The following is a 21,363-nucleotide window of genomic DNA, read 5'->3' on the forward strand; positions in this document are numbered from 1 at the left end:
CAGTCATCATTTTACTAATGTGTACTGATCCAGGCACATTGCTGAGATATCATTTTGTATAAAGCTTTTGAAGGATGAAGGAGAACACATTTCAGTGGGAGTTAATAAAGATTTGTCTTCTGGTTCATTGGCCATCGCTAGGATAACTCAGATTTCTGTGGTGAAAAAATCTTGGACTATTTCACACCACATAGCCCAGACTGGCCCAAGTGAAATGAGAAATCCTACTGGGCTCTGCATGACTGCTCTGGAGTCAATGGGAGGACCAGAGTGTCACGTTCTTGTGCAAACCCAGAGTACAGAACCGGTCCTATCAGGATTAGACTGTGTTCAAAATCATGCTGTGTGACCTTGTCTTTAGGATTTAATAGCATATCACTATCCAAATGATGTAAACTGGGAGCTCCAGTGTCACGTAAGGTATGTCATTCTCTATAATGACAAAGAGGCTGTAGAAAAGGTGTTAAACACTGACTAGTATTGCTTAGTGTGAATCAAAGCAGTGACACAGTTTTTGTAATATTTATCAAATACATTTTGAAATTGCTTGAACTTAGTAAATGTATCTTTCCGGAGAGCATCAGCAACAGTTTGTTTATTGCAGCAATTGCCCTTCCGGTGTTGGTGTGAATTTATCCTGGGATAACTGTTAACTGTTGAATTGGAAATGATGAACATATTGTAAAGAGAATTACCACCCTGTGCCCACAAATACGAGTCTGCCCAATGCTTCTGAGTTGCAGTGATGAAAAGGGAGAGAATAACTTTCACCATCTGCCAGTGCAAATTGGAGAAAATGTCTGCATACAAACACTAAGCATCCAACAATATAAGTTGATGACATCCAGCATAAATTTCTGGAGACAGACGAATATTCCATTCCATGGTGTTTTCTCCACATGCTGACAAATTGCATCCATGAAAAAATGTCTTATAACGATGTATAAACAGTGCATGACTCAGAGATTAGTTTATACATGTCACGAAGACACCGGAGCTTGTGTGTTGAAGATACAAATAACTACATGAAAATAGAAAATATCAATTCAAGAATTCTTTGTGTATTTGACTTTAGCTCTTTTGTCTATTTTTCATAATTAAAATTACTGTTCCACATTTCTAGTTTTGGGCAGCATCATGACTGCATTTAGTATTGTTGAAAGACCTGGGTTTGATTTCCGACCTTAACTGAAAATGTAACTACTGGATCAGAGACCAAATATTGATTGGTGAGTGTTGAATATGACTGTTTTAGCCTTAATGACCTGGTGGCTCATCCAGGGAGTCTCCCCGTCTCTCCCTAATACATGATGTTAAAGGCTCTCTTCCTCCAAGAACATAAAATGCCTTCAGAAAGAATACAATTAATTCAAGTCAATGCATTTTACATCCACCCCATAAACATATGCAGAGAAAATCAGTATTTGCATTATTGAAACTATCCTGTTAATTAGTTTATTGTACTTGTTTTAAAGTTGTAATCAGAGTAAGCTAAACTATTACTTGATTAAGAAAGCTGACTGACACATCAGTCTTGAATGTGTTAATGGAATCAGTCTTTGGACGTAAACATCATATTTCTGTTTCATTTTGGCTTTTTATTTATTTCTAGAATCTACAAATTGTGTCAAGTTGTTTAATAAATTTGTTGTTGTTAAAAAACAAAATAAAAATTCACAGTAAATTTCAGGTCATAGATTCAAAAAGATTTGATCTAATCTGACTTTGTGTCAATTACAGGCTATGGTACCTCAAGGAGACACATACAGCCTGGTGTTGCATGGAGTGCTTTTCCGTGAGAGGAACTATTTGTTTTGATACTACTACTAAGAGTTGTCTAAGAAAGATATTTATATTTGCCTCGGACCAGAAAATACCTTTTGTGAATGATCATATAGGTCACTTTGAATTGCATTGAGAAAATTGCAACCGATCATAAATTGTTTGGAGCATGGGGGGGGAGACACACTTTTGACCTAACATCTTCAATAAGATTATAGACAAGCTATAAACTATCCTAAATTCTACAATTTCCAGTCAAGTTGTACGTAAAGTATCATAATTATTACACAAGCAATGGAAGACGTGCAGATTATTGTGTAGCAGTCAGGGCCCTAACACTTCCCTACAGAGACTTACTGGGGTAGAAAAGCCATGGATTCATTTTTGTCCCAACAGACCACTGAGCTCTCTGACCCTTCTTTGAGGGGCTCAGTCCCAGTGAATGAAAACACATGCAACATGCAATAAGAGATTACAAACACATTTTGTCTCTGCCAACATGTTCTACAGTACAGTCACTCATTTGTCTTATTTTATGTACCACAGGAAAAGAATGGCTTAAACAACTTCATATCAAGTAAACAGACAGACACGAAGTGAGGAAACTCCAAATTAGCTTCAATCCTTGCTCCATCACGTTTTAACACATCACGTAAAGCTTTTGTTTACGTTGATAAGGCGCATTATTTGTGTAACACCACTTTTACTCCCAGGTCACTCCTAGAAACACAAACACTGCCAAAACCACTCTGCTAAAACACGTCTGACGTCACTTTCCTGTAACTAGTTTTCCAGTTTGCAGCTGCAAGAGGGGAATCAATTGCAAAAGACTCATTAACTTGCCAACATATCTGTCTGTCTTTTAGGAGTCTACACAGGCATTCTCTCGCGCACTTAAAGCTGGATTGTAGCTCACAAACAAATATTTCTTGAACGATTTTATTTCTGTTTTATTTACTTTTATGTCTCAATTACCATGTCTGTTACTCCTCACATATGAACTCTCATATCTTTTGACTTATCTTTACTGCTGCAACTGCGAGACACTACCGCTTCTGCTGTGGCGGCAATACAACTATTAAATAAATCATAGCTGGACATCAGCTGGAGTAACTCACAGTATTACGAAAATGAAATGTTGCTTGTATATAAAGTAAAGCTGCGTAAGCATTCCTGACACATGTACAGAAGAGCAATATCTTGCAGATTCTGCACAGCCAGTAGCAATTATAAAGAAAATATACTGGTTCTTGATTATGCTGAGGATATGAAAATCACTTCCACTAGGCTAAGTGAGTCATCCCGCCTTCAGCTCTCTGACAGGCAGGAACCCACCAGTTACAGAAGGTGGTTTCATCCAGTCATGTCTGTTACTGAGACCATGCTTGATGCTCAGTCAGCATGAGTGCCTCTTTGTATGTATGTGTTTGTGTGTGTTTGCACCTGTCTCTGATTTCACTTAAAGATGTAGGATTTTTTAATGTCATACTTGAGGAATCTTAAAGACCACTGAATATGTTGAGTGGCAATGTAGAGATTTTACAGTGAGAAAGGTAGAACATTTGTAGACAATTTTAAGGCTACACTGTGCAGTAAAAGCAAAGTGCAAGCTTAGTTTCTACCAAGCTATCTTTATCATTTAAAGTAAAGCCCTAGCAGGGTGTTCATCTTCATAATCTCACAGACACCAAAGAAAGTACTTTTTTGGAGGACAAAACAATATATTGCCTTGAATTGTCATGAACTGGAGGGTTGTGGGGAGGTCCAGTTACACTGGGACACAATCCATGCAATTAAAAAGAAATGAGCGAATAAAATCAATGAGGATCGCTTACACTGTGGTATCAATGGACTGATTTCTACAACACAAGCCTATATCTTAAGTGGGATAAATAATGCATTCACAGGCATGTTGTATGTATAAAACAAATAATTACAAACTGAAAACAATAGATGGCTGGAAAAAGGGGAAATAAATTTAAAATAGCAGATACATTTTCTGTGGATTTCTCAATGCAACTCTACATTCTATAGGCATAACCCTCTACAGGCTGTTGCTATTCGGTTCATCCCTGCGCCCATATGCAGTCGCAAAGATTTTTTTTGCGCCCTTGTGCCCTGCATGTGCCTCTCTCACGTCCACACTTGCAACATATAATAGCCGTGCAACCATAGTTCTTCTGCCAATTTAAACCAGTATTTCTTCAGCTGGAGTAGGTGGAACCAGAGGGGCCCACAGCTTCGAGGGCTATGCCTATACTTGTAGAATTTGGAGATACAACAGGTAACTAACGTTCTATTTTGTATAGGCTTCAACCTCTAAGAGCTGTCGCTATTGAGTTAAGGGCGAATCCAATGCAGTCTATGCCCCATTGTGACACCACTGTCCACAAGCAGACAACATACACCAGTTCACAAACAGTAGATGCCACACGTAAAAGAGGCTAACAGGCACAAACTGTGCCATGGTTAACACAGCCCTGTGTGGAGAATAAATATGTAAGATTCAGCGGGGCCGACAATTCTGTACCTAATGGTCCCCATGCAGCCCCACTAATCAGTGATGATCGGATTAAAGGCACATTGTTGGAAATGTGGATGGCGAGACCGACAGCTAGACTGACCACTCGCACTTTTAGCCGATGTCAGAGCTAGGAGGAGCGCTGTCTTGAAATATAGGATCTTGAGGGAGATTTGGGCTAAAGGCTCAAAAGGGGGACCCCCAAGTTTTCGCAGCACCATCGGTAAATCCCACTGCGGTGCCAGAGAGTGTACGTGTTTTTGTTGTCTGACTCCCTTTAATAAACACTTCACAAGAGGAATCACAAATAATGCTCTTTCAAAAATTGTTCTCTACCAACATTTGAAGAGGTTAACTCAAGAGGCAAGGGACATGACGTGGGACCTGAGCTATTCTCTACACAACAGGGCTGAAAAGCAGACCATCTACCCACTTAACACGCTGTAGTAGAAGGGGAGAGCCCTGACCTTTCCAAGCCCGTTCAGTGGCTAGGCCCGTAGTCGCTGGTCTATCTTCGGGAGGTGGTGGATCACACTGTCCAGCTGTGACAATGCATCTCTGAGCCATGGGAGTTGCCACGGTTGCCCCCCTGCAGTTGCACCATGGAGGAGAACCATGATATGCTTGTGCAACCTGAATGACTCTTCTTGAATGCCGGCCAAATGGCAAGGAATCAGAGGAACTGCAGGAAATGCATTCAGGAGAAATTTGGGCCAGGGTTGGTGAGAGAATGCATCCACTCCTAGTGGTGATTGTGTGTGTTGGTGGAGAACCACAGTGTGCATTATGTATTCTCTTATGAGGCGAACAGATCCACCTCCACCTTCCCAAACCTGTCCCAGAACATGTTTGAGACTCAGTTTCCAGTTTTATCATGTGGAGCAGTTCCAGTGGGACCACCACATGGCTTGTAGACCTAGCGTTGTTGTTTTTCGTATTCCAGGCCTAAACAACTGCTAACGTTAGCCTAAACTGACAGAATCCAGGACCAGTTTTTACACGGTGTGTTAATACTATACGGTAGATTCTTTTACATAACCTGTAATCCCACAAAGTAATGTAACTTAGTTAATGATATGCTAATGCTTGGCATTCAGTTACTACTGTTGGTAGTAAGCTAGTGAGCAGGACATGTCAACAATTGCAGCTTAAATTAGAGCAGATAAGACAATCCTTACACTTCTGCTCTTGTGTTTTTGGTTTTTGGAACGCCATTAAAACCCTTAAAACTTTGTCGATGAAGTATTGCTCTTACTAAAGCTACACGCACATCGCTTGGAGAGATCCACAGCCTGAAGGGCAGCGTGCCCAGTTACGGTTGAAAAGCTATGATTGGAAGATCACTGTTTGGTTTGGGCTTTACAAAGACTCAATCAAAACCTTCCATTAATTTTGCCCATATGCAGCTGAAAAATTAAAAAATGGCAGTAATCATGGTGTAAGCCTGAAAACCTGCAGTACTGTGAGAACAGCAGCACGTGTCCTCCCTCTCCCTTGCTCTCTGAGGGTATTTTAACAAGGTGCTGACAAGAAAAATGATAATGATATGTCTGTCATGATGCAGAGCTGGGTAAATTTGTCATGATGGCAGGTGACTGATGGTTTGGTATCACCCATTGGCCAAAACAATGAATTCTTTCCCTGATCATTTAAACAAAGACACACACACACACACACACACACACACACACACACACACACACACACACACACACACACACACACACACGCACACACACGCACACACACACACACACAAAAGCTCAGGTACGAGCAGGTAAATCACATCCTTCCTCAGGTTTATCCTCATTGTTCACAGACAAGTCTGTCTTCCATTTTCAGTCTGAAAGCCTTGAATTCCTTACGGCAACCTTTACAAACTGTAAACTACTGTACTGTGACTGCAACTTTGAAAATGTATGACTCGGATGCTGTAATCATTCTTCTTTTGCATAATGAAATGTAGGCTACATCAAAGTATTCCCCCAAGTTATTATTGTTTCAATGTTGCACAGATTTTAGGAATAAATACAGCAGTGGCACATTTGTTCTTCTCTTTCTAGTAATGCTTGTTCAACTTGCAGTGTGATATTCACATCTTCATATTCACTCCTTGTTCTGGTATTTATATGTGTATATTCAAATCAGTGGTTATCAATTTGTCAGATTGCCTTTCAGTCTCAAGCTTGTAAGTTTTCTTGATTTGTTTAGTATTATAGTTTGTTTTATAAATGCCTCTTGTTCTTTTAAAAATATTCTATGTGAAGTGACGGTTTTATGACTTTGTACATTTAAGGCACTGAAGAAAAAGTTGACTTCACTGGCTTAACATGCTTACAACTAAAATCATGTTCTGTTTTTATTGATTTTATGTCTCTATTCCTATTCAGTTATTTCCAACAATAAATAAAAAACAACAACATACAGTATATCATATATCATCATATATGGAGGAAAATTAATGTTTTAATGTTTCATTTTATCTAGTAATGTGAAAAATAAATAAAAAGCTTTACATAAGTACTTGTGAATGTCAACGGTACTTTAGGGTGAGACAGAAAAAAATGTATAGCAGTGTAAAATAAAGAGGTAAAAAAAAGCTTAGCAGTGTTCATTTTCGGTTTTCCTCGCTCATATTTCCATAAAACAAACCGTAGCCATACGAGGTGCTGTACATACCCCATGCAGAGTTTAAGATTAGATACAGCCATTTTGAATGGTCATAGAACCGGCTTACTTAAATTAAAAGCAAACAGTATTCATTTAATAACTGCACCACCATTTTCTTTAAAAAAAAAGGTCTATAAATGTTGCATGTCTGTAGGTCAGTAAATATACTGCACCTTATAACTGAATGTAGCTCTGGCGTTGAAATGAAAAGTGAGCGTTGTGCAATGGGTTGTTAGTAGCACTGATTCTGCAAGACGAGTGAGTTTCTACACATAAGAGTTAATCCATTTGAACCTTGTAGGGGTTTTCTGCTGGCTACGTGTTGCGCTGTGGTAGTCAAAGCTAATACAGTCTTCAAAATAATTCTGTCAGATTGTCTTGGTACAAAATAGCTAAACACATGGACCTGCGATGCTAACTACCAACACATCTTCTTCCATGTTTGACCGGAGAGCGTGAGCATGTCATTTCACACCAGAACGAAGGAATGGCAATATTCAGAGAAAAAGTTTGACACTGAATTTGAATCCAAGGTAACTAACTGAACATGTTTTGTTTTTACTACTTTAAGACATTTAACTAAATGTAACCATGCATTTATAATGTAAATATAGTATGAATCATTCAACCTTTTATTTAGTGTGTCCTATCTTTAGAAATCTCTCTCCAAAAAGAGATGTTGCAACAGTCTTCCACTAAGAATGAGGCAACTATGTGCATTAGAGAGAAACACATGTATCTAGTATTAGTTTAGGCAATTTGGCATTGCACTTATTTTTTTCAGTTTTTAATAAAAGCCAAAAAATTATTTGTTACATAAATGTCCCTGATTCAGCCGGATTTATAAAGATTACAGACCATTTTCAGAACTCATCTCGTCCCTTGCTGATGAAGATTAAAACTAAATAAAAAGCCTCGACTTTCCTTTATACTGTGGTCTTAAAAATCAATGGTATCAATAATGACATTTAAGCATGAGCAAAGTCCACAGGTAGATGTCATTGAGGGTTCTTAAAAAATGAACGCTGTGCCTCCAATCTAACCTTCACTAATATGTGATGATTTGAATGGATGACAATGACAGACTGCGTATGGGCTCAATCCATACATTTCTATAATGCATAGATGTGCTCCACTGGCGAGAACTGACCTGTGATAAATGTAGAAGTTGTCTCTGAAAGGTAAATCAATATTTCTTGTAAGCTGCATTGTAAGCAAACCGAAGTTCCTTAGCAACAGATAATGAATACAAAATGTCAGACATCAAAAAATTCGTCTTTCATGGAGAAAACAAACGATTCCTTGGGTTCTATATTTCTAATTATAATACCCTCAACATTGTCTTTCCAAACCTAAAAACACAGTCTGCACCAAAAATTTGTTAAAAATTAAAAATCCATTTTTTTAACACCCCAAGGGTGTCTTTGTCTGACCAGATTCATCATTCTGTTGCAACAACAGCTTTTCCCATTACTGTCAAGCAGAGCGTCCCTTTGCGGCAATAGATTTGGCTCTTCACAACCGAACAAGACACTAACTTTTTAACACATGTCATAAAGCTGTGAGACATCTCCTTCAGTACATGGGGGCCTGTGTTGATCTGAGACTTCAGACATGCCATCGGAGAGAACAAGCGGTACGTCATCTGATGGTTTCTCAAATGACAGGCCTGTCAGAAAACAGCCAAAAGCTTAGAAGTGCAGTTCACTTGACACACAGTCTTCAGGGATGTCTCTGAAAAAATGTTGCCCCATTTAAAAAAAAACAAAAAAAAACCTGTTAGTGTGGGTGGGAGGATGGGATTGGGGTACATAACGAATAAAGCATTGGCCTACAAGATCCAGAGGGAACACTATGTGCCTCCTTGGTATCCATTTAACAGGAGGGCTTACAGCATCCAGCTACTTACAGCCTTAGCGAAGTGCTATATTACTCACTGAGCTCAGCTGGAAACACTATAGAAAATGTGTTTGCCTAGGATCTGCTCTCCTTTATCAATCCCAAACAGCAGGGACCAGAGCTCTAAGCACTATGCCATGGTTCCAGCAACAGAAAACGACATTTCAGACAGAAAAAAAGAAGGAATGGTTTCACAAATAAGATTTCAGTTTTGTCTCTGTAAATCCTTTAAAGCTGAATCCGACACAGCCGACACATCCTACTGAATTCCCACAGACACTATTCAAAGACACTGCCTTTGAAAAGTAACATGCAGACTCAGAAGTACAAGTGTGCACACTGGCAGGCAGGCAGGCAGACAGACAGACGGACACACAAACCTTGAAAAGAATTACAAAGAGTAAACGAGAAGCAGGTGGAAGGGCACTCAATTTGAATCAGAATGTTATATTTCTTACCGATGAAGAGGTTCCATTCAGCATCTAGGTCTGCCTGGTTCGCTAAACAGCCCCTCATAACGTTGTGACAGTAGTTGTGACAGGGCTTCAGCCCCGGCATGCTGCGACAGTATGGACAGTACAGCATCTTGGTCAAGGCTCTGACACATGCTGGGATTACATTCACCTATGAAGCAAAGAGAAGTTCCTCAGTTAGGTCAAGTCTTTTCAAGCTCATTAAATGGTTGTTTTAGAACATGCTGTATGATTCCTAAAAGGGAGAGAGAAGTGGTCATAAAACAGTAATATTGCACACCACATTTTTTGACATTTCTTTATTTCTCCAAAATATTGTGAGGCTTCCACAGAAACCAAGCATCAATAGTAAGAAATGTAATTCCCAATTGAAAGTTCAGGGGCGGGGAGAGTCAGACGTATTTCAACTTTTGACAAACATCGCCACACTAGATCACATCTTCCGAAGCTTGAAATGTGAAAACCCACCAGATAAAACAGTTTGACAAGACAATGTTTACAACTCTGTCCATTTCGATTCCTTGTGAAGGCTGTGCCTTTTGTTGTTGGGCCATGTCATTGTACCGGCTTGAGTGAAAGCGACAGGATTCTCACATCTGCTTCCCTTCAGAGGAGGGGATGCAGAACAAAGAGTACATCTGATAATTGGCCTGTCAGCCTCTGTATTCATCATGCTTGACTTTAGATTTTTTTTCAGCACACACTCTGTTGGTGTGTGTGTGTGTGTGTGTGTGCAGGGAAAGTTGGCAGATCAGTCAGTGGTAGTCATAAGATGGATACAACCGGACACCATATTCTATACTTAAGGTTTGAGATGTGGCAGAGGAACCAATCTACCCATCACAGGAAATGATTTGAAGAGTCAGTTAATAACATCAATTAAGTCTAATTCTAGAGCAATTTTATGTTCATTCATCAGTGCAAAACACTGATTAATTCAGGTCAAGTCAAGTTTTATTTATTTTGTAGTCTAAAATCACCAATTTACCCTAAAAGTTGTAGAGCCTCAAACACCCTTTACTCTGAAGACCAATTTATACTTCTGCATTGAAGCTGCACTTTAGGTGAACTGTAGATTTGTGCTTTAGCCTCCGCTGCAGCCTGTCAGGTACCTCTCCATTAATGTAAGGGTGGAGACATCCAGCGGAAATGGGTGGAACCCAAATGGTCCGGTTTTCTCCGACCGGTATAGCCACAAACATTCTCATATTACAGCTAAACAGTACACCAAACATGATTCTGAAAACATTTGAGGCAAGAAATAGGTAACGCAGTAACAGCATTTTTATTCATATTTGATTAGATTTATTAGCTCCAACTCCAACATGATCTGCTCAGTTTCAGCAAAGAACTGTGTCTGGTTTCAGTCGCCATTGTTTGAAGTACAAGAAAAAACTCAACACAGTTGCATAGAAAACCTATCGCCAACTAGCATTTTGGTGGTGTAATTGCAGAGCGACGCAGACAGACCAGCGCAAAAGCATAAATGTGTCGACCACTTGTGCAGGCTACACGTAGGCTTTGCACAGAGCCTACAAACAAACGATTTAATCATTACTCATTTTGTGTTTAATCTATTTTCTTTGTCATCATTATTATTGTTAATTTGACTTTTGTTAACATTCATAATGTTTGAAGAACGAAAAAAAATAAACAAAGACAGCTAACACAAAGGATGGTGATATAACTACAGCTGAAGATAAAAGTGATAAGAACCTGAAAAAAGAAAACATTAGTGCACTTTAACACTACATGTCATCATTCACATCCATTCCTACACTGATGGCAGGGGCTACCATGCCTATCAGGACTAACTCTAACTTCATAACACACCCCTGGAACAGCCTGCAGGAGCAATTTGGGGTTAAGTGTCTTGCCCAAGGACACGTGGACATGGACTGAAGGATGACCCTGCTCCACCAATGAGTCACAGTCCCCCCCTGCAGAGTGCCATTGATTGTATTGGTACAATGGCCAGACCACCTGTGTGTGCATATGTGAGATGAGAGATAAGGAAGAGGAAGAGAAAGAGACGGAGACGTACACTATTAGTGTATTTCTATTGCTGCTTGGCAGAAGGACCAAATTAACCATTTTTGACATTTGCTTCTGACTGCTTCTGACATCACGTGATGTCTTGTAAGAGGGCCATTAAAATAGGTTGTTAGCTCTCAATTCCACCGCTGCATGTCATCCGCTGGTATGTGTTTGCATACATTGTTTATATCACTCTAGGAGTGTGGTACATTTTCATTTTGATATATTGTGATTGATTCTCTGCTTATACATCAGCCTCCGCTTCCTGCTCCTGTTTGTTAAATGAATAAATTGTTAAATTGACAATACGTCTTGTTTCTTCAGACTTCAATCATCCAATCCACCAAACGACACCAAACAAGAGTCAATGGCAGAATAAGCTGTTTGGCATTGGCAGAGCAAATTTGGCAAATTGTTCATGGGCGCAACCTACATACTCAGGTCTGCTGCTCATCCCACAAATGCATGTTCCTTACAAATGTGGCACCATTTAAAAGGGAAATAAACAGGCTTTCCAACGGTATAAGATTCATTGGCAAGAAGCATTGTTACAACAAGGAAATAATCTACCAAACACAAATGTCCTTACTTTTTGTGCTATGTTTTTTATTTACTATATGCTATCAGGTGTCTGCTATCAGCCTGCATGGGCCCTTCACAATCATTTGGTTTAATGCACAACATTAACTAGCGTTTAATTGATAACATTTCTAATTAACAGGCAGTGCTGGAGGGAGAACAAAACAAGAACAGCAAACAGCAGAAAAACAAACACGAAGAAAACAGAAAGACAGATACAGAAGAAACAGATCGAAAAAAACGGGCAAGACACAAGCAGACAAACAGAGGGAACAGGCAGGTGGCAGGAACCGCCACATTTGGACAGAAACAGAAGAGAGAAACAGAACCAAGCACATGCCAATCACAGTGTTCGCTTTGGAGAGAGCTGCCTCTTAATTCCCAAAGAATTTGTCCCTTGCAAATACACATTTTATGATTCTACAATGATGCATTTTGTTAAAATATATGCACTATTTTGCTAGCAGATTATAAAAGCAGCCAACACCAAATTATCATTAATGAATTAACTGATTTACAGTGTTTATCCGGCCCACATGCAGCTTTAACCTTAAGATTTCAGTCTGGTTATTCCGTGCCGTCACCACAGTTTCTGTTTTGACTAAAATCGCATCACACGTAAAGATCCATGAGTCAAATCTGAGTGCTACATGCAATTCACCAGTCTGCTGTACCTTAGACTGGGACGAGACAGTTTTTAAATTGCACTTCCACCTCCGCCCGCATGCTCATGCATCTCCAGCTATCTCCTTCTCTTTTCTCTTCCCCTCTCCCCCATCAACAACTCAAACCTTACAGATTAAATATAACATTTTCCTATCAAGCTATTTGAATCATTTTATTTCACAGGCTTATTTGCATTTAAATATATTTGTTATGGTGACAGATGAAAGAGAGAGGGAGAGCTCGTCCCCTTTGTGTTCACTGTTGGCTCAGCTCCACCCAGTCCCTGTGCATGGGCAAGGACACTAAATCCAGTTTAAACCGCTATCATAAAACAAAAACTAGTTGACAAGATGACTTTGGAACACATTCCCTTGATAAATTCACTGTTATGGTATAAATTATAGCAGCACTACAGAGCATTCTAATGAATATATAGCAGGCCTATACCATATCATCTACTCATCATCCTTAAACCATTGCAAATGTCATTTTGTACAATTTAATACCATCTTACTTATTTTCTTTCTTTCTTCCAACTTGTACAATGAAGTGCAGTATATATTCATAAGAATATAACAAAAAAGAAAAAAAAAAAGGTTCTGGGATTAATCCGTTTCTGTCAATTCAATTAAATTTGGCCCAGTTTATGAAAAGCCTATTAAAAAGACATGGATAAAACACTGGGAGAGTTTTCCCAACTATAGACCTGTTCTGACTGCAGTCTTTACATTCAGTGTGACTTTTTAGTGACAACCAAATAACATATATTACATACTGCAAACAGGAAAAGTGTTTTAATCTGCCCTTGAGCTTTGTGAGCCTTTACATTGCATTAAAATAGTGCCTCTTAAGGCAATTATCTTACAGGGATACTCTTACATCATTGCAGTTACTGCCCTGAGCAGTTACTGTATGATCTGGATGAAGGGTAATCTGATAATCTTGTTAGCATTTATTTACAGTTGAGTGGATGGAGTGTAGGATGCCTTAGATCCAGAATGAGATTAAAAAACGAATCTACTTATCTGATGTTTAAGTGCTATGATAACACCACGTGGAGAGCATATGTTTGAGTGCAAGTCAGTGTGTGGAGGAAGTATTTAAATCCTTTATTAAAGTAAAAGTAACAATATTGCAAAGAAAACAATATTACATTTCAACTGAAAGTCCAAGAGATGCTTTCTTGAACTTTCTTGGCTGATTACGATTTCTTTAAAGTCTCACCTGCCAATTCTGTTTTTTGCCGAATCAATTTTTTTCACCACCGTCCTGGAACCATATCCCATAACTCAGTGTCAGCCGTCAAAAATTCTAAATGTTATCCTTTTACTTTTGTAATGTCATCTTTAGTGGTTATTTGCATAAAAACACAATTCAAATAATTAGGACATAAGAGATTTACTTAGATAAAAAATTATTTTGGCATTAGTGGTTCTAATTATATATTATAAACTGGTTAGAGTAACAGGTCATAATTCCCTCACTATTTTTTTAATTGCTGTGAAAAAAACTTTAAACAACTGTATTTGTTCAAGTTTCTCACCAATAACTACATTTTACAAGATTACATTTGAAAGCATCATGATAGCTTAATAATCAGACTTTACTGAGTACTCATTTTAACTGAGTAGAGCTTGAACGTAACATATTGCAAGTCAATGTAACCTCAGTTAACGTTAGCTGTCCAGCTCCGTACTGTCGGCAGACGAGCCGTCACTGTGATTACTCTTTGCGTATTTGATGGGAATGAATTATAATATAATGAGTGTATAAATTAGCTGTTCCAAACGATTTTACGGTTGTTCCTCTGCGGCTTATTTTGGACTTGCAGTTGTGACAAATTGCAAGCTTTATGTCTTCTTCACAAAATCGGAAATATGTGACTGATCGATTGGGTCATCTCTAGAAAGTCTTGAATGACAAATGTCATTCATGTAAAAACACCTCAATGTATTGAAAGTATCAAAGGTACTCATAATGCAGAAAAACTGACTTATATATATAATGTATCGTTGGGTTATCATCACGTTAGCATTTGTAAGTAGCTTTTTATTGTTGTAGTTGGTCGAGGTGAAGCTAATTTGTTCTGTATACATATGTATATAAACGTTCATTTATATAAAATTACTTAGTTTGATATTTAATTCGTACCTAAACTAACTAAGGGGCCATTCTGTAGACTAAGTACTTTCACTTTTTATACATTAACTACATGTTGCTATACCTTTTCTTATTCATTTAAATGTCAGACTTTTACTTGCAATGGAGTATTTTTACATCGTTGTATTAGTACTTTTACTTATACAAGTAAAAGTACTTGTATAATTACTTTTACTTATACAAGTACATTCACTTGGGTAGCAGTACCCAAGTGAATGAACTTGGATACTGCAAATGAGAGTGGGGTAAGGAATAAACAGCGGCCATCTCATTAGCCTGCTGCTTCAAAAGAGCAGCTTACAGATGCAGTCAGCATTTCAGCCAGACTCCTGGTGTGAGCATTAACTTTATTGAGGATTGGAAATGTGAGATTATAAATCGGATGAGCCCCAGCAATAATAAAGCCAGCACTTCTCATTTCATCCCATAAAAGGCCACAGTCGGGAGCCGTTACACTCACCTGAATTCACTCTCAGCAATAAGACATTATTCAAGATAACTGAATCATTATAATAAAGGACAAGGCTCACTATCATAATGAGAGATAACTCGAAAAGACACTCTTGGAAGACATCACCTTGTCTATCCGACAGGGTGTTGTCATGCACATATGGCGTGAACTCCCTTTAGGAGTAACAGAGTGGGAAGAGCACAGAAGATGGAAATTGCTTTGTGCCACAATGTAATGAAGTTGTGAGAAATGACAATGACTTTGCAAGCTACCAAGGCCAATCAAGGGGAACACTAGTGGGACATTGAGTCTGTCGCCAAAAAAATTGTCTCAATAGTTCCGTCATAATTATTGTGACAGGCTGCGCTGCTTTGCACTGATTGGACATGGATGTAAGACTGCATTGGTGCCCCAATGTCCCCACTCAATTCCACAGCCATTAGTGTCAATGGCAATATGAGTGATCTGTCACTGTGCAAGTCAGAGCTACCATCTGCTACCAAGAGAAACATGTGCCTGGTCTCAACAAACATCTGTGTAAAAACTTGACTTATTTCTTCCTAATTGAAGGATTACATTAAAGATTGTTGCAATAAAAATCAGAAATTAATTTCATGTGTTGGAGAAAATGTATTACATCAGCTGGAATAAACTCACAGAAGGTAACAGTGAAACCTTTATACACTACACATAAGCTAATGCTTCTTATAGATATTGCCAAAACGTATTTCCTGAGGTCTCAGTGACCTAAGACCATCAACATTTAATCAGTTTACAGTTGAGTTTATTGACTTATAGGCAAATTTAAATGGGACTGACGGACGTACATAGGCACAAGCTGTCACCAGCATGGAGGCGTTTTCAATCTAGACGTCAAATAATTTCATTTGAAGATTTCAATCATTTTTTATTATTTGACAGTTACTTTCTTCTTGAACTTTACCAAGTCTTGCGGACATAAATAAGTAAATAAAGGCATTGGATTTGACAAATATTACATTCCAGAAAAGTATTAACCATGAAGGTAATCTGACCTTAACCAAGTGCTTAACGTTGTTTTTTTTGGGGGGGAGGGGGGTTCCCTTTTCTGATGCGAGGGTCCGAGGACAGAGGATGTTGTATGTTGCAAATTTGTGATTTGTGATATTTAGCAAATAAAGATGAATCCAAAATTGAATTGAAATACTTTTAGTTGCCTAAACCTAGCCACACGTACTTAACCATTTTGTTCATATCTAAAACATGTCCAGTACGCTCTGGTTTGCAATTAAATGTGTGGTGTGAACCAAGTCATATCCAAAATTAGAAATGAAGTGCATACATAAAACAAGACAAGATAACCAAATGCGTAAACTTGAGATGCATATTATTAATTTGGTACATACAGCCACATGACAGTGTACAAGTTGTCATTGGTCTGTAGCACTGTACTTTCATTAATTACGTCTCCTTTCTGTGCGTCTCTGTGAACTTTAGTTTCCCTCCACTCACCATGTTAAATGTAAGATGGAGCCAAAGACAATTCCGGAGAGGCTGCACTAAAATCACTTGCTGTCAAATCAATGAATGTCTGAGACTGACAGAATAATCCACATGTGAGCAGCTGTGCCCCCACAACACAACACAATAGTACTTGGTGATCTACCCTGACATGTACCATGCTATGTGGCATGTCTGGAGCAGCAGTTAAGACTGATTCTTTAATTTACCAAGACAAGTGCAAACATGTTAAAAGCCAGCCTGTGCTGCTCGATGACTAGGCACAGCCATTCAGTATCTCTGGTGGGTACAAGATCAGCATACACTGTATTTTTATCCATCTGCCGTGGAGCCTTCTGGATTAAAGCACAGCACTCACCCTGTGTCCGTCAGACTCTGAAAGTCTACAGACCAGCCTGAATGTCAGGGGCACACAGGTCTCACGTGGCTGTCAAGAAACCTCTGAACAAATGTCACAACATCGGTGCTGACAACCTTCTCTAAGTGCTTGTTAAATAAAGATGTGGTGCCATACACTTTAAGTCAAGGTGCAAAAAAGTAGTCATACGAAGTGATCTGGGTTGACACAGTCAACTGATGCGACATATTTTCAATAGTTGTTGGATAAGACGGACATATTTCACATCATGACATGTTAGAATTCAATGGATATTTTCCATCCTTTTGTGTTTGGTCAACTGAAGATGCCCTCCCACTCTGTATCAGGCTGACTAAGTCTCTATCGTTTAGAGTTTTCAGTGTCAAATTGAAGAGCATGGAGAGATTTATATGGTATATTTCTTTATTATCCTTTCATATCATGTCCTTGTATTTTAGACCACACGATGCCTCTGATTTTTTCCAACATTCTGCAGTTCACCACAGATCAAAATCTTTTAATTAAAAAGGACATCTTTGGTGCAGCACATTTCCCGATGCCGTGCCAACCTTTTTTGAGCCAGTTGCCATCTGCCATCACAGCACTGTGGCTGAGGCCTTATCCCCAGCAAGCTGTGTGAGCTGTGAGCCAGGAAGACAGGAGACAGAGACAGGAGACAGAGGGAGGGAGGGAGAGAGAGACGGACACATTTGTCCAGTGCATCTGTAAGTGGGCCTTAACTGAGAAACATGCATGAACCATACTCTCTTATGGAGGAGATCCAATAATCTGCCGTCACATTGTTTTAGTCCACTTTCTGGTTGTGCAACAAATTCATCACAAATACAAACACTGACGCAAGTAAGACTCTACAAGATCACATAACGGGCACTGTAATACATTCACTATGTTGATTAAAAGAAGGCATTTTGTCATTGTGTCTCTTCAACCAGTCATGCTGTTTCTTTAATTTGTGAAAGAATTTCTACATACAGAAAAACCACAACTAATTCCATTGGTACTGCTTTGCTTATGAACAACTCATTGGGATTTAGTTATACAATATAATTTATACCATAAAATTTCACTTGACTAACTTTTATTTTAATTACATTTTTCATTATTGATTAATCTGCCAATTATTTCTTTGCATTAATTTATTAATAGTGTCATATATAAAATGTAAGAACATATTGTGAAATGTCCAACCCAATTTGAGTTCTACAGTAGGCGGCGTCATTAACAGTCATCAACATTACCCTGGACCCAGTGAAACAGAAGCTAGAGCGTCTCTAGCTTCTGTAAAGTGTACAGTATCAAGAGGGACTTAAATTAAATCCTTCACATTTAATTGGGCTGCTATAAAGTGGGCAAGCTTAGAATGTAGCACGATACGGAGCTACAGAGTACTGTGGCTGCAGACATTTTTTGCATTTACTTTTACACATGTAACTGATATGTGATATTTCTTACATTTCCGTAATCGGGCAGAGCAATAATTTAAGGTAAATGTCGTCTAAATGTTGTGTAAAGATTAGAAACTGCCTTGGAGCTTAATGTCAAATTATCTGGCAGTTTGTGGTCGGAAATGAGTGTATAATAAGATCAACATGACAGTGTAAGCCATCAGGAAAAACAAATCCCTTAGTACAAAATATCTTACTTCCTTCCAACATCACGAGTAAGTATGCACCATGAATTAGGCTGGCTTCCTGTGCGTATGCAGAGTGAGTGATAAGTGCTCTAAATGCCTGAAGTTTAAACCTTTCAAAAGGACCAAATCCCTGCAATCTTCTCTGAGCAGGTCTTAATATGGTTGGACTGTGTTTTAAGTACCCCCCGGATAAAACTCTTAATGGTCATCATAAACTGTAATCCAGAGAGATTCTGCTCTTAATCCAGGATCGGGGTCCAGGAAACTGTTCAGTGCAAGTCGAGTGCAATCCCATTTTATGGAGCGATATCTCCCCTGTTCCGACTTGACTGCATGCAGAGCTGCGGGTTACCAGTAATTATGTATGGCTCATCATCATCAGTGCACCATCCTGTGTTAAAGTAACGTGGAAATTGAACAGACAGATGGTTGAAAGCAGCCATTTCATATAAAAGGCACATTTTGTCATTTTGAAACCTCTGGTTTTCACGACTGATTTGGTTATTTGAGTTAAAGCCTTAACGGTTGCTAGTACGATCCACTCACTAGGGGCCATGTACAATATGCAACACACATGCCGAAGTAAATTTCTATCAATTTTTCTATGACGAATCATAGGCCAGAAGGCATTTTAACTCCCAGAATTAGGAAAAAATATGCCTTGATTTCATTTTTCAATGGTGGTAAGATGGTTGTGGTGTAAGAAGAAGTAGAGAAACTCAGACGTTTTTGATCTATGTAGATCCAAAATGTGCCTTGTGTATAATTAATGAGATAAGATATCATTGTTGATAACAATTTGCAGCAGTGGAAGGTCAAGAAGGATCTTTTAATCTAAACTTTTAAGTCGACGAAGACAAGAAATCGCTCAGGAAGTAAATGAAAATGTTTGAAATTCCATGACAACTGAGCCTCAAACTGCTTCAGAAGATTGAGTGATAAGAATCCACGAGCAGCTACCAATGCATCAATAATAATAATGCAATATTATAAATGAGACAACCCATTCAACTTTGGCTACAGCTATTATTCCCATTACCTATTCATTCACTGATTATTTCCTTAATTAATTGTTTAATCTTTTGGTATGTAGCATATTAAAGTCATTACAGTTTCCCAGAATCAATTAATCAATTAATGTCTTCAGTTGTATTGTTTTGTGGACTGTTTTTGCTTAGAAACTGCTTCAACGTTTAATCATTTGTCAGAATACTTGCAGATTAATTTTCTGTTGATCAAGTAATTGATCACTCAAGTTACTGTTGCAGCGCATTGAACACACACACATAATCTGCATAATGAGAGCTTTTAATACATAGCTACATGTAAATACCTAATTATAATGGTAATTTTTACATTGTGATATTATTCCTTTTAATTAAGTATCTACATCTTCCACCACTGCTACATGAGAATACGTCATACACGGTATTCCAACTTCCTCTCAGATGGGTTATTGAACAAAGCTTTACAGCCTGACCACCGTTTGCCCAGAAGTGATTTGCTAAAATAACACAAACACAGCAAAACACTGATTTCTGAAGATAGAGTAAGTGCAGCTATAACACCACACAAATGACACGTTCGACCATAAAGTATATAAATCCCTGTTGCTTAAAGTGCCTTGTATATAGTGGTGTGCTTACATCTAGGAAGTGAGAAATTGGTATGTACAGTACTTTAAGTGTTCTAAGGAGATGCAAGTGGCTTTTTGTCACTGAAAGAACCAAGGGTGATTCTTAGGTCAAGGTGATTTGTCATGTCAAGCTACTTTTTCACCTCCAGTTCTACAGTATGATTGTTCACCAACCTGACAGCCTTTAGCAATGCCACACTGTTTCCTGGCTCCACTTCATAATTGATGAGGAACTAAGGAAAATGTGATTTCATCCAGAGTGAGGGTGCCTTTTAGGCCTAGGACAAATGTATAGAGGTGCTCATTTTAACTCTTCATCTTAAATAACTGCAATGCCACTGAGGAACGGTGAAAGGCTTGCTCAGAGGCAAGCTGGAGGACAATAATAAACAATGAACCATCAGTGACTCTTCAGAGGTAATATATGGAAGCAGGGTACATACAGCAGGGAGGATATAGCACTACCATGATGTAAATTCCCACAACCCCCCATAATTAAGTGAGGTCTGTTGTTACAGGAGGAGGGTGATGATATATCAAGCTGATGGTTCAGTTTCAGACACAATAATAATACAAGTTGGTCACAGTATAGGTTCTGGTCTAATGATGAGGAAAAAGTAGATTATGAATTTGAATGCTGCTTTTTTTGTTTGTAAAGATAATGTTGATTTTAAGTTTAAAGTATTCTATTTCACGTCATGTTTAGTGGCCACGGTTTTGTCATAAACTGACTACATTGCACTACATTAGATGTCTACATTAGATGTTTTCATAAAGTAATAAAGATTAACAGCAGCCAGGAGTGTTTCCTGTAATTGGCATTTCTATGAAAAAGTAAGTATTGGTCTAAGCTGAGTCACATATTTGGCTGTTCACCGTGTTTGTGAAACGCTTTAAGAGTTCAATTCAACACTAAACCCAATGTGTATAATTAAGTTCTATTGAGCGTTGGTGTTAAATTGACTCTTGCTAGAGTG

General features: G+C 38.6%; 1 protein-coding gene across 1 annotated transcript in view; it reads right to left on the reverse strand.

Annotated features, from left to right (window-relative positions):
• LOC142933764 (glypican-6-like) overlaps window positions 1-21,363 on the reverse strand; it is a 122,777-nt gene that overhangs the window by 30,262 nt on the left and 71,152 nt on the right. The window contains exon 4 of the mRNA XM_076077981.1: window positions 9,331-9,496. Coding sequence (XP_075934096.1) covers window positions 9,331-9,496 — 166 coding nt within the window. The remainder of the gene's footprint in view (window positions 1-9,330; window positions 9,497-21,363) is intronic.

Source organism: Anarhichas minor, unplaced genomic scaffold (assembly GCF_050575085.1).
Source record: "Anarhichas minor isolate MPS153535 unplaced genomic scaffold, ASM5057508v1 ptg000062l, whole genome shotgun sequence".
In the NCBI taxonomy this organism is placed as follows: Eukaryota; Metazoa; Chordata; class Actinopteri; order Perciformes; family Anarhichadidae; genus Anarhichas; species Anarhichas minor.